Source organism: Cynocephalus volans, chromosome 4, assembly GCF_027409185.1.
Source record: "Cynocephalus volans isolate mCynVol1 chromosome 4, mCynVol1.pri, whole genome shotgun sequence".
NCBI classification, from domain to species: domain Eukaryota; kingdom Metazoa; phylum Chordata; class Mammalia; order Dermoptera; family Cynocephalidae; genus Cynocephalus; species Cynocephalus volans.
Window position 1 is genome coordinate 51,735,862 of NC_084463.1, and position 13,985 is coordinate 51,749,846.

The following is a 13,985-nucleotide window of genomic DNA, read 5'->3' on the forward strand; positions in this document are numbered from 1 at the left end:
AGTCTATCCCCATCCGTTTTTCCCCCCTCCCCTCTCTATTCAGCCTAGATTTCTTCTCTCCCTCTGGGACAATAATGGTTACTCTGTTGATTTGCTGCCCAAATGATCTGTCCAATGCTGAGAGGCACAATCAGGTCCCCAAATACTATCGTAGAGCAGATGTCTCTTCCGTCACTATGAAATGGGCTCTGTAGAGACAGACATCCTCCTCCTTTCTTTATCTCTGCTGGTGACTTTCCTTGTGTCAACTCTCTCCGGTGGCTGGCAGACCATCTGTGTGGTGGTTGTGGCATCTAGCCACCTTCATGGCAGCCATGGTTATTATGGTGGCTGTGGTGGGCCACCCACATGGAAGAGATGTTTTTGGCCTGCTCCATGCTGCTGGCAGTGTGCCTGGTTGGAGACTGTCTGGTCCCTTTCTGCATACCCTGGGTCCCTGAGTGGGCCCTGAGGTGCTGGCACAGGTTGCCTGGTTGTGGGAGGGGGGTCCAGTCCCCTTCTCCATGCCTCAGGTCCCAGGGAAGGCCCTGAGGCACTGGCATGGGGTGCCTGCTTGTGGAGACGTTCCATAACCTGGGTGGGCCCCAGAGTGCTCGCATAGGGTGCCTGGTTGTGGGAGGGAGGTTTGGTCCCCTTATCCATGCCTTAGGCCCCTGGGCTGGCCCTGATGCACTTCCCAGCATGCCTGATTGTTGGAGGGGGTCTGGTCTCTATGCCTCAGGTCCTCAGGCAGACCCCTAGGCACTGAGTGTGTCTGGTTGTGGGAAGGGAAGGGGGTGCAGTCCCTGGCTGCTAACCCCGGGTACCAAGGCAGAACCCTAGGCATTGTTGGCATGCCTGTATATTGGAGTGGGATCCAGTTCTTGGCTCCAATCCTTGGGTTCTTAGGTGGGGCTGTGAGGTGCTGGTGGTGTGTGGTTGTGGGTGGGGTTACTGGCCCCTTGCTCCATGCCTCATGTCCTATGGTGGACCCCAAGGCATTCGTGGTGTGCCTGGCCTAGAACTAAGTTTTTGTCCTTTGCTTGCTTCTAACCTGGGGAAAGTTCCTGTGGGAATCAGGACTTTAGCTGTGTGATTGAGGTAAATTGCTGCTTTGCTGCTGTTTCCTAGGGAAGAATTTTTGTGCAGCTCAGGCTTTAATGGTTGACCTTACAGGTGCTTCCGGCTCTCCAGACAGTGCACCTGGGTCGTGTAAAAACTCTGATCTGGGCCTGAGTTCATTGAACTGCACCCCGTGCAATTCTGCATTCCTGACCAGTCTCCTTTGAGTGGTCCTGTGCTCATTGGGGGGCAGATTGGCTGTCCTTGCTGTGTCCCAGTGTTCTCCCAGAGGGCCCATCTCCCCAACCACCCATGCTCCAAACACTTCCCCTGGGACGGGCCCTGCACCAGACCCTTGTGGTGACTCACCAGTGTGAGTGGCTTCCCTTTTTCAGCTGTTCTGGCTCCTCAGTCCTGTGTGGGTCCATGGGAACCCTTTTAGTGATCTTGCTTTCCTGGGGGCCACCAAAGTTCTCTTCTCCCCTTCCACCTCCAAGTAATTCCATCTAAAGGGCACAGCTGCGGCTTCTGCCAGCTCCTGCTCCATGAACTCCAACATTAAAGCAGCCATGGCCCAAAACACTGAGAGCAGTTTTTTCTTTCTCTCTTCATGGTTTCTCCAGTCTTCATGAGTTCCATAGGTCTCTCCTTCTCTTCACCTGAGCTCCAGCAGCACCAGCTTGGCTGTTACATTTTTATAGTTGTAAATTTGTCGATTTGTGGGAGTGACACTGGTGACCGTCTACTCTGCCATCTTGACCAGAAGTCCTCAACTAATTATCCTGATTTTAATGTCACATATTGCACACAGGTATTGATATTCAATGCTGTACCCCAAAGATATGTACAATCAACTATGTTGCAATAATAAAACTTAAAATGCTTTTTATTGTACCTTCACTTATTTCTTTAATTCCCATTATGGATATGCAGATTCTAATGCATGTCTTTTTTCTTCTCTGTAAGAATTTTTTTTTTTTCACTTTGCTTCCAGCACAGGTGTATTGGCAACAAATTCTCTCAATTTCTTTTGCCTGAGAAAGTATTTCTTCTTTTCTATAGCGTAATTTCATAGTGTACAGAAATCTGGGTTGTAGGTTGCTTTAATCAACAGTTTGAATATTTCAGTATTCTCTCCTTCTGTGGATTCTCAGGAGATGCTGGGAGTAATTCTTATCTTGCTGCTTTTTAAGCAAGATGTTTATTCCTCCCTCTGGCTTCAGTCAGATTTTTTCTCTATTTTTCATTTCCTGAAGTTTGAGAACTACATATGAAAATGTAGATTTTTGGCATTTATCTGGCTCTGTGTTTAACTCCCTTGATGTTTGATTTTGTGCTTGATGTTAAATTATGGAAGTCCTTCGACATTATTGTTTTAAGTGTTTCTTCTATGTTTTTCCCCTCCATCTGTTTTCTGCTGTTTTTTTTTCATTACTCTTTGTTACAACTCTTGTCATTGTCCACCAGTCCTCAGAGATTATGTTCTGTCCTCAGATATTATGTTCTGTTCTTTTTTGTCTTTTTCTTTTGTGTGTATGCTTTTCAGTTCTTAATTTTTTGATGTATCCTCAAGCCAAGAGATTTTTTTCCTCAGCTGTGTTCAGTCTGTGAAGTTCATGAGAGTATGGTGCCAGTCATATCAAGGACCATAGTTTGATCCCTATACAGGTCAGTTGCCCACCCACCATGTATCTTTATAATGTCTGTGTAATTATTTAAAGGAATTTCATTGATAGAACAGTGAATATGTTGGATTTCAAAATGGACCAAATGCAAAAAAATAACAATAATAAAAGTAAATATAAGATGAATTATATTATTGTTAGACTTCTTAATACAGAGCTTTCCTTTAATGGTGTAATAAATTTAAAACATTTCTTTTTGTTCTTTACAGTCTTTCATTTCCTCTGTTTTATGATTAACAATAAAGTGCTTCTGCAGACTCTGTCCTTGTTCTTTTTTGGTTTTGATTTGTTTTCTTTTTATTTGGACTCTCTTAGGTTTGTTCACTGATTCTGATGTCTTCAAGTAACATTAAAATTGTCATACTTTCCTTGTACTGAATGTCCGCCCGAAACCTGACCCCCAGCTTGACAGTGTTAAGATAGTGGGAAATCCAATTATGGTCATTGAAAGTTGGGGCCTTCAAGATGTGATTAGATTGTAAGATCATGCCATAAGGAACAAGTTAATAATGGGGGGCAGAAGTGTGCTTCTGAGGGTTTTAAAAGAAGAGCATGTGAGAGCTTAGCCTGTCTCCCCTCTGCCGTTTTCTGCCATATGAGACCACTGGGTCACTGTCATCTCCACCACAGCCATCCCCAGCTGTGTTCCCTGGACCTTGGGCTTTCCAGCTCTTGAGTCTGCAAACAGTAAATTTCATTTTCTTACAAATCACCGAGTTCCAGGTATGTTGTTATAAGCACTGGAAATGGACTAACAAATTTTCAAATCTTTATCTTCAGCTTAGGTCTCTCTCACTTCAACTCTGGAATCATGTATCTGACTGCAACTTGGACATACCCACAGATATTTTAAGTATAATATGTTCAAGTCTGCTTTATTTCTGCCCATCATATTTTTCTGCCATTCTTCAATTTACACTTTAGAGTGCCACTACCTAACTAACTATGATTATGTAGAGAGCCTGAGAGTAAAACACTTTTTCATTTTCTGCACAGGAATTTAATACCACAGTGTCTTCCTGCATTTTATTTCTCTTTCTTTTTCTTTTTTGTAGTATTGCATCCCTCTTCTGGATGCATACTGCTCTGTGTTCTTTTTGTTCTTTTTTTTTGTTTTCCTCTTGGGTGGCCAGTGCTGGGATCTGAACCTGTGACCTGAGTGTTACCAGAACCACACTCTCCATAGTGAGCTAACTGACCAGACTTGCTCTATGTTCTAATGTAGCTAGTCTTCCATCATCCTGTTTTCTTCCCATCTGACTCTAAGGTTCTTTCCATTCTCTTTCTAGTGGATAGCTATTATATTGTAAATCTAGTTATGTGATTTTGGAAATACAAATCAGTTACATTATTTGCACCCTGTGGTTTCAAAAGAGGCAGTGTTCAGTCTCATGCAGACACAAGCAATTTTTTGATATGTAGGAAGGAAATTTTGGAAAGCACTTATGTGTGCCTTCAGTTTATAAGTAATTAAAAAACAGTTGCATATGCTTTACTGTTTGAAATAGACAAATATGTAAATGCAGAATCATTTCATAATGAGTTTTTAAAATAGTGTGTGTATTTGTTATCACAGCTCACAAGCATTCACCTAGACATGGTGCTGTGTGTAGTTCCACTAACATGGGGTGTCTTCCTTTGGTCTTGTGATGGCAGTTTTGCTGTTGTCTTATATTAAGGAAAACATGTGGTTCACATGGAAGAGCTTAATGTCTTTGTCATTTCAGTGAATTTCAAAATACATTTCTGTGTTTATCTTACACACTGGTTCAGTTATATATTTACACTTATGTCTTCATACCTGATTATAAACTCCTTGGAAAAGCATTCTATTCATACTTTTGTCACTAGCCACAGGGATGGTCCTTAGTTATAAGGTAAGATTTGGAATCATATATTTAGTAATTATTATATTATTACGGTAACAGGATATTCCTCTTGTTGTTGTTTTTCTCCACCATATAGAGTACCAAAAAGAAGCATCTTGTTTAATACATAAGACACACACACACACACACACACACACACATACACACACACAAAGAGGTGTGAACTTTGAGATTCCTGTTTTGTGACCCAGGGCTGGTGGCTTGAATTGAGATCAATGTGCCATTACAGGAATTGGTGTCATTTGAGGATGTGGCTGTGGACTTCACCTGGGAGGAGTGGCAGGACTTGAATGATGCTCAGAGGACTTTGTACAAGGATGTGATGCTGGAGACCTACAGCAGCCTGGTGTCTTTGGGTGAGTGAAACTCTTCAGTAACATTCAGGAGGCACAGTTTTTAAAATTAATATAGGAACAATTTATAGGGTTTTACACTATTTGGTAAGAGTATATTTCATGATAATCATGTCATCCTTATCTCAGAAAAGACTCAATTGGCCTCTTTATTGCATACTTTCTGTAGCTGAGCTCTTGTCATTCTTCTAAGGATCTCACTTTGCAGTTTTATAAATGTCCTGTGTTACTTCCTCTTAACAGGGTACTGCATTAGTGAACCTGAAGTGATCCTCAGGTTGGAGAAAGGAGCAGAGCCACGGTTGATAGAAGAACACCCAAACCAGAGCCTCCCAGGTTAGTAAACACATCCTGGGCAGAGGCCAGGAAAAGTAAAACCCAGCAGATCCTGCCTGTTGTCAGCTGTTTCTAGCAATTTTCCCCCAGATTCCTGAGTGGAGACTGGCTCATCATGCATCAAATACATATATAATCTTTTAGATGGACTCACGCATACATATCTCCATATTTTACTGTGCTATTTTAAAAATATATTTTCTTAAATTATAACCCCTACATTTCTCTGATTTGACATTTATTTTTGGTGGTCACTTTTTCAATATTGTCAGTTGCCTTTGTGTCCTCACTCTCATGGATACGGTTTTTCAGACTCTATCCTTTTGTGTTGCTTAAAAACGACTATCTGACACTTGGTAATTTATAAAGAAACAAAGTGTCTTTTTCAGTTCTGCTCTGGACCTTGGGCATTCCGAGGTCAAGGGGCTGCATGTGGTGAGGCTCTTGTTTCTGGTGTGGATTCTTGGCAGAATCCCAATGTAGTGCAGGGTATCACTTAGGGAAAAAAGGTTCACCTGTGAGCCCTGTATACCACCATATGAGAAATTCTGTAGAACCAGGGGACTCTGGGTGCCAGGGCCAGGTGAACCATGGGTTTCAAGTTGAGAAGCTAAGATTGCTGTTTTGAAGTGGAATTTGAAGTTAGTATTTTCCTCTTCTTTTTGTATAAATCATTTTAAAACAACAAAGAAATTGAGAGGTGTACAGGAGACTTCATTTTTTATGAGAGTACATCATTCAAAACTCTAGTGCATAATGCTAAAGCTTTTATGAGCAATTATCAAATGGAAGTGCTTATTTCAGAATTTGGGAAGACAATACAAGTGGATTTTAGGATTCAAAAAAAAAAAAAGCTTTTTCAAAGGAGGTGGGCATATCCTTGGTTGCAGAAACAAATAGTTTAGACCAGCAGGAAAATTGAGTCTCAATGGGTGGACTGAGGTTTCCTGTATAGTAATGGTTCTGAGAAGCACATGAAGTCAGGTTTAATGTGTAATTTGTGGGTGGCTATGCTTAGAGTGGAGAAAAGTAGATTTTCTTATTTGAAAAACTTCCACATATACCTGTAGCCCTTTCCTATGGAAGAGTAAAAAGTATGATAATGTGAATGAAAAATTCTTAACCTAAGTCATTTTCCTCAATATGTAATGAAAAATTGGCTTGCTCCTGCATCTGAAACTAGCCAATGAAGGAAAATGTAGCCATATTCAAAACAAAGTAATGAGAAAAGAGCAGCAGGAGAAAACCACTATTGTTACAAAAATAAAACAGTCTAAGAAGTGTAAACAAATGGATGGTGATAACCAAGTATTTCCAAACTACAATTAGGAAGATGGTAAAAATTATCAAATATTTTTTCTTGATTTAAAAAAGAAAAAAGTGAATAAAGAAGCAAAGAAAAACATAATGCAATTTTTGAAAATAAATACAACATAACATTGTCAGTAGGAAAAAACCCTATATACTCATGAAACCAATACCCATTATTGACTTGTACAAAATTGTTTATTACTAGGATTGTGAGAAGCTTCTCTACCTTTACAAAAGTATGCAATGAAATATTGATATGGGTTTTTTTTTCTTTTTGTCATTTCAGATTTCCAGGTAGTTAATGACCTAATTAAAAGCAGCCAAGAAAGTCATGGTAGATACTGGTGGCAAGGTGTAATCTTCAATGGGAACCGATCAACTGAGGAGAGAGTTGATTTAGGAAAATCATTTAATTTGAATTCAAAGCATATTTTAAATTTGGTTATAAGTAATAGAAACTATTCAGGAATGGGCCATGAGGAGTTTAATGTATGTCAGAGTACACTTCTTACAGAGACTGATGCCATGCATGCTGGAGAGAAATCTGATAAGCATAATATAATTGGGAAGTCACAGATACATCATGAGAATCTAAGTCAGCATTCCAGGTTTCAGACTGGGCAACATTTTCAATTTAGTGGAAAAGGGAAATTCTCCAACACAGTGCCAATGAAACGTACATATGAGAATATGCATATGGGCGGGACCACCTGTAAATATAATGAATATGGAAAAGCCTGTGATAAGCCAGCTGCCATTGCCCAAGAGATAACTCAGGTAGGAAAGAATATTTTTCAATGTGATATATGTGGGAAAATGTTCTATAAAGAGATTAAACTTTCTCAACATCAGATTACACACACAGGAGAGAAACATGATAAATATGGCAAAGGTCAGAAATCTTTTATTACGACATCACATGCTACTTCATATCAAAGAACATCTACAGGGAAGAAGCTTTATCCTTGTAATGAACAGGAGGAATTTTTCTATCAGAAGTCAGACCTTACTGTGCATCGCAGAATTCACACAGAGGAAATGTCCTATGGATTTATTAAGTGTGGCAATGACTCTGATGAAAATTCATTTCTCAGCTGTCATCAGAGAATTCACACAAGTGAAAAATCATATGAATGTAATGAATGTAGAAAATTTTTCTACCATAATTCTGCCCTTACTGTGTTTCAGAGAATTCACATAAGTGAGAATCCATATGAGCTTGAAGAAAGTCAAATTTTCTACAGTAAGTCAAAACTCAAAAATCATGTGAGAATTCACATTGCTGAGAAACCGTTTGATTGTAACAGATGTGGAAAAACCTTCTACCAGAATTCAGACTTCAGCAAGCCTGAAAGAATTTATAAGGAATGTGGAAAATGTAACCAAAAGTCAAATCTGAAGACAACTCAGAGAATTCACACAGGGGAGTCTTCAAATGAATGTAAAGAATGTAGGGAAGCTTTTAGCCAAAAGTCAGCTCTCCAAAGGCATGAGAGAATTCACAAAGGCAAGATACCATATGAATGTAAGGAATGTGGAAAAGCTTATAACAAAAAGTCAGCCTTCAGCATGCATGAAAGAACTCACCCAGGTGAGAAGCCCTACAAATGTAATGGATGTCAAAAAACCTTTAACAAGTCATACTTCAAGATGCATTGGAGTACTCAAATGGGAAAAAAACATTATAAATGTAAAAAAGGTGGAAAAGTTTTAAACCAAAAGTCACATCTCAGCAGGCATGAGAGAACTCACACAGGTGAGAAAACATATGAATGTAAAGAATGTGGAAAAGCTTTTAACCAAAAGTCCACCCTCACCGTGCATCAGAGAATTCACACAGGTGAGAAACCGTATGAATGTAAAGAATGTGGAAAAGCTTTTAACCGAAAGTCACAGCTCAGCATGCATCAGAGAATTCACACAGGTGAGAAACCATATGAATGTAAAGAATGTGGAAAAGCTTTTAGCCAAAAGACATCCTTCTGGTTTCATCGGAGAGTTCACACAGGTGAGAAACCATATGAATATAAAGAATGTGGAAAAGCTTTTAACCAAAAGTCGATCCTCAGTAGGCATCAGATAATTCACACAGGTGAGAAACCATATGAATGTAAAGAATGTGGAAAAGCTTTTAACCGAAAGTTCACCCTCAGCATGCATCAGATAATTCACACAGGTGAGAAACCATATGAATGTAAAGAATGTGGAAAAGCTTTTAACCAAAAGTCACACCTCAGCATGCATCAGAGAGTTCACACAGGTGAGAAACCATATGAATGTAAAGAATGTGGGAAAGCTTTAAAGCGAAAGTCAAACCTCAGCATGCATCAGAGAATTCACACAGGTGAGAAGCCATATGAATGTAAAGAATGTGGAAAAGCTTTTATCCAAAAGACATCCTTCTGGTTTCATCAGAGAGTTCACATAGGTGAGAAACCATATGAATATAAAGAATGTGGAATAGCTTTTAACCAAAAGTCAAACCTCATCATGCATCAGGGAACTCACACAGGTGAGAAACCATATGAATGTAAAGAATGTGGAAAAGCTTTTAACCGAAAGTCGACCCTCAGTAGGCATCAGAGAATTCACACAGGTGAGAAACCATATGAATGTAAGGAATGTAGAAAAGCTTTTAGCCAAAAGTCAAACCTCATCATGCATCAGAGAGTTCACACAGGTGAGAAACCATATGAATGTAAAGAATGTGGGAAAGCTTTTAACCGAAAGTCAAACCTCAGCATGCATCAGAGAATTCACACAGGTGAGAAGCCATATGAATGTAGAGAATGTGGAAAAGCTTTTATCCAAAAGTCAAACCTCATCATGCATCAGAGAACTCACACAGATGAGAAACCACATGAATGTAAACAATGTGGAAAAGCTGTTAACCAACAGGTATTCAACTTGCATCAGAGAGTTCACAAGGGTGAGAAACCATATGAATGTAAAGAATGTGGAAAAGCTTTTAAGTGAAAGTCTAACCTCAGCATACATCAGAGAATTCACACAGGAGACAAAACATATGAATGTAAGCAGTGTGGAAAAAGTTTTAAGCAACAGGCATCAGAATTCACACAGTGAGACACCATATGAATGTAAGGAATATTGAAAAGCTTTAAACCAAATGTCAACCTTCAGCATGCATTAGAGAATGCACCCAGGTGAGAAACCCTATGAATGTAATTGATGTCCAAGAATGTATAACTACAAGTCATACTTCAGGATATATCGGTGTACTCACAAACACAAAAAATATTATGAATGTAAAGAATTTGGAAATGCTTTAAACCAAAAGTCAATCCTCAGGTGGCATCAGAAAATTCCAACTGGTGAGAAGGCCTAGAAATGTCATAAATGTGGAAAAACCTTTAAAAAGAAGTCATCCATCTTGGTGCATCAGAGTACTCACACAGTAAAACTAAAAACCTTTGAATGTAAAAAACATGGAAAAATCCTTTAACTGAAAAAGTCCAACTGTCAGCCTGCAGCAGAGAATTCATACAGGTGAGAAGCCCTATGAATGGACTGAATGTGGAAAACTTAAAAAGTCACACTTTAGAAGACATCAGGATATGCACACAGGAAAAAAATCCTTATGAATGGAACAAATATGATGTCTTTTATTGGAACTCCCCTTAATTGACATAAAAGAATTCACACAGGGGAAAATCACAGTGGATGTAATTTGTATGGGAAAATATTGTGCCAGAAGTCACACCTCAAGATAGATCAGATAACCTACATTAAGGAGACCTGCAAATATGTACTTGTTTTCAGGTATTGGGGAATGTTTTGAGGATTCCCTATTGATATAAAAATTTGCTGATGCTAGAGTCCCTTCTTCAAATGGTGCAGTGTTTGTGTCTTATCAATTCATGTCCTGCCATGTACATTACTTAAGATGTTGGGGAAAATGTGAGTACTCTGTAAATAGTTGTTATAGTGTGTTTTTTTTTTTTTGTAGAATTGTTTCCTTTATTTCATAATTGTATTTTTAAAGATATTTGATAAGTAGTAGGTTGACTAACACGATGTGTAATACTCATGGAAGGAGGACTGTAATGAGTGTGAAAACATCTTTTCTCCAAAGTCTCAAGGCCGACTATTGTTAGAGCACTGTTGCTTATAGCATTGTGCTCATGACACAGTCATGCCCCATCATTACAATCATCCCCATAGCAGCCACTCACGAAAAAATAAATAAAAATAGAAAATGAGTCACATCATGCAAGCATTAGAGAATTTTCACAGTGGAGAAATTCGGCATGGATTAGACTGGCTATGTGTTTTCTAAATACAACCACCCTTTTCTCTTGTATACATAGCCTGCAATTTGAGCCTTCTGTGATTGGGTTGAGGACCATGTAATTTGGCTCTGTTCAGTGGAACATAGATATAAGTGATCAACATTACTTCCAGGCCAGGCAATAAAAAAAAAAAAATGCCATGCAGATTTTCCTGATTTCTCATGTTCCCTGTGACTGAATGAAGATGACTCCTGGGTGGAGCTGGGGTCCACAGATGGGAAAAATCCACCCTAACTTAAATTAGAAGGAATTGAAGAAACCAGAGATATTCCCACCTCTATCCCCAAACCTCCATTTATACATTATATAAGAAATTCTCTTTGTTGAGCCATTCTGTGTGTGCTTTGTTTGTACAAAACAACCATCCCACTGCAGCTAATTGATTTTACAAACTTTCTGAGCCATTACCAGTCCTTGTATATGGGAAGAGAATCCTGTGTTGTCACCTTTTATAACCAAATCAGTATATGGAAAAATCAAATTATGGGGAGAATCAATGCAATAAATATGGGACATCGTATCAGGCAGGGACACCTCATTGAATAGTTAAAGTTAAATATCCATCTAATCTTTAATGTGTTAAAGCTTTCAAGAAAACGTTCAACGTGTTTTTTGTCAGAATTTGAAATGAAAACTATGAATTTTATGTAATTAATGTAAATTTTGAAATAGAAATAAAATTAGTATCAAACCTATTTTTAACGTTTTGAGTGTATACCAATATTTAAATATGATTGGTGATACTGTCTCTCAGGACCTTTGGCATACACATTTTTGGTTGTCATAACTGAAGGTTATGAAGCACTTCTCCGTCTAGTGGAAAGAAGGCACAGATGTCGCTAAACAGCCTACAGTGCACCAAAAAGCTTCCTCATGTATGCAACATTTATGCATAAATGTGTTCTTCATTGACAATTTATCTTAACGGAACCCAGCATAACTCTGCAAATGAAATATGTACACTTAGTCTAATAAATAGTTTGGTTTGACTTCCTTCAGGATTTTTTTTTTTTTCATTGATCAGTGTGTCTTTTTATGCCAGTACCATACTGTTTTGGTTATTATAGCTTTGTAGTATAGTTTAAAGTCAGGTAGTGTTATGCCTCCAGCTTTATTTTTTTTTGCTTAGCGTTGCTTTGGCTATGTGTGGTCTTTTGTTATTCCATATAAATGTGTGGATAGTTCTTTCCACTTCTGAGAAAAATGTCATTGGAATTTTGATGGGGATTGCATTGAATTTGTATATCACTTTGGGTAGTATGGACATTTTCACAATGTTGATTCTTCCAGTCCGAGAGCATGGGATATCTTTCTGTCTTCTTGTATCCTCTCTAATTTCTCCAGCAGTTGTTTGTAGTTCTCATTATAGAGATTTTTCACCTCCTTGGTTAACTCAATTCCTAAGTATTTTATTGTTTTGGTGGCTATTGTAAATGGGCAGGCTTTCTTGATTTCTCTTTCTGCATGTTCACCATTGGAGAATGGAAATGCTACTGATTTTTGTGTGTTGATTTTGTATCCTGCTACTGTGCTGAAATCCTTTATCAACTCCAAGAGATTTTTTGTAGAGACTTTAGGCTGTTCAATATATAGGATCATGTCATCTGCAAACAGGGACAGTTTGACTTCATCTTTTCCAATCTAGATGCCCTTTATTTCCTTCTCTTCTCTGATTGCTCTGGCTAGTACTTCCAACACTATGTTGAATAGGAGTGGTGAGAGTGGTCATTCTTGTGTAGTTCCTGTTCTTAAAGGAAAAACCTTTCAGCTTTTCCCCATTCAGGATGATATTGGCAGTGGGTTTATCATATATGGCTTTAATTATGTTGAGATACTTTCCACCTATACCTAACTCATAGAGGGTCTTTGTCATGAATAAACGTTGAATTTTATCAAATGCTTTTTCAGCATATATAGAGATGATCATATGGTCCTTGTGTTTGACTTTATTAATATGGTGTATCACATTTATTGATTTGCATATTTTGAACCAACCTTGCATCCCTGGGATGAATCCCACTTGATCATGGTGAATAATTTTATGTGTGTGTTGCTGTATTCTGTTTGCTAGTATTTTAGTGAGGATTTTTGCATCTATATTCATCCAGGATATCGGCCTGTAGTTTTCTTTTTTGGTTATATCTTTACCTGGTTTTGATATCAGGATGTTGGCTTCATAGAATGAGTTTGGGAGATTTGTGTTTGTTTCAATCTTTTGGAATAGTTTGTAAAGAATCGGTGTCAATTCCTGTTTGAATGTTTGGTAAAATTCTGCTGTGAATCCATCTGGTCCTGGGCTTTTCTTTGTTGGGAGCCTTCTGATAACAGCTTCAATCTCCTTTATTGTTATTGGTCTGTTCAGATTTTCTACATCTTCATGGCTCAGTTTTGGGAGCTTGTGTGTGTCCAGAAATTTATCCATTTCCTCCAGATTTTCAAATTTATTGGTGTATAGTTGTTTATAGTATTCTCGAATCCTTCAGGATTTTTGACCTTAAATGCCACTCTAACTTTTGTATATTTTGTTAAATATATTAAGTAAAGTACAGCACTACATAGGTTTTTTTCTACTCTCCTATTGTTGGTAAATTTCTGTGACCAGTATTACAAAACTATCAAGTAAAGGTAACTTTTTCTAATGTTTGAAATTAACACAGAACCAGTCAGTGAGTTGAATAGAAACATTTCCATGGGAATGCACAAAATAGTAAATATCTTGTCTGAGCATATTTAAACAGCTGTAAGCAATAGTATTTATCTTATTCCAGTCAGGGAAAAGCGGTATCTGGAAGGGATATTTGTCCTTTATCCCTGTTCCTCATATTTGTAAATGGGGCTAAATCACAGATATTTGTGTGTACCACACGCACTGTACCTGAGAAATTTCTTGTGTTAGTACTTGAAGTGATGGATTTGTATTTTGTACCTTGCCACTAGCAGGTGAATCCTGACTCCACTTGTGTATTGCCTTGTGCATGGCTCTGTTTGTGTGTAGGCCTCCAGACCTAGAGATTGCCCCAGAGCCTGTTTTCACTTAAGGAGTCTTCTAGAATCTTTGGT

At 38.4% G+C, this 13,985-nt stretch overlaps 1 protein-coding gene across 1 annotated transcript; it reads left to right on the plus strand.

The window, feature by feature from the left end:
* The first annotated feature begins 7,160 nt into the window (after positions 1-7,160).
* On the plus strand, positions 7,161-11,552 carry LOC134375354 (zinc finger protein 260-like). Its single transcript, XM_063093720.1, has one exon. The coding sequence runs from the start codon at positions 7,285-7,287 to the stop codon at positions 9,589-9,591; it is 2,307 nt and encodes a 768-aa protein (XP_062949790.1). The 5' UTR covers positions 7,161-7,284; the 3' UTR covers positions 9,592-11,552.
* The last annotated feature ends 2,433 nt before the right edge of the window (positions 11,553-13,985 follow it).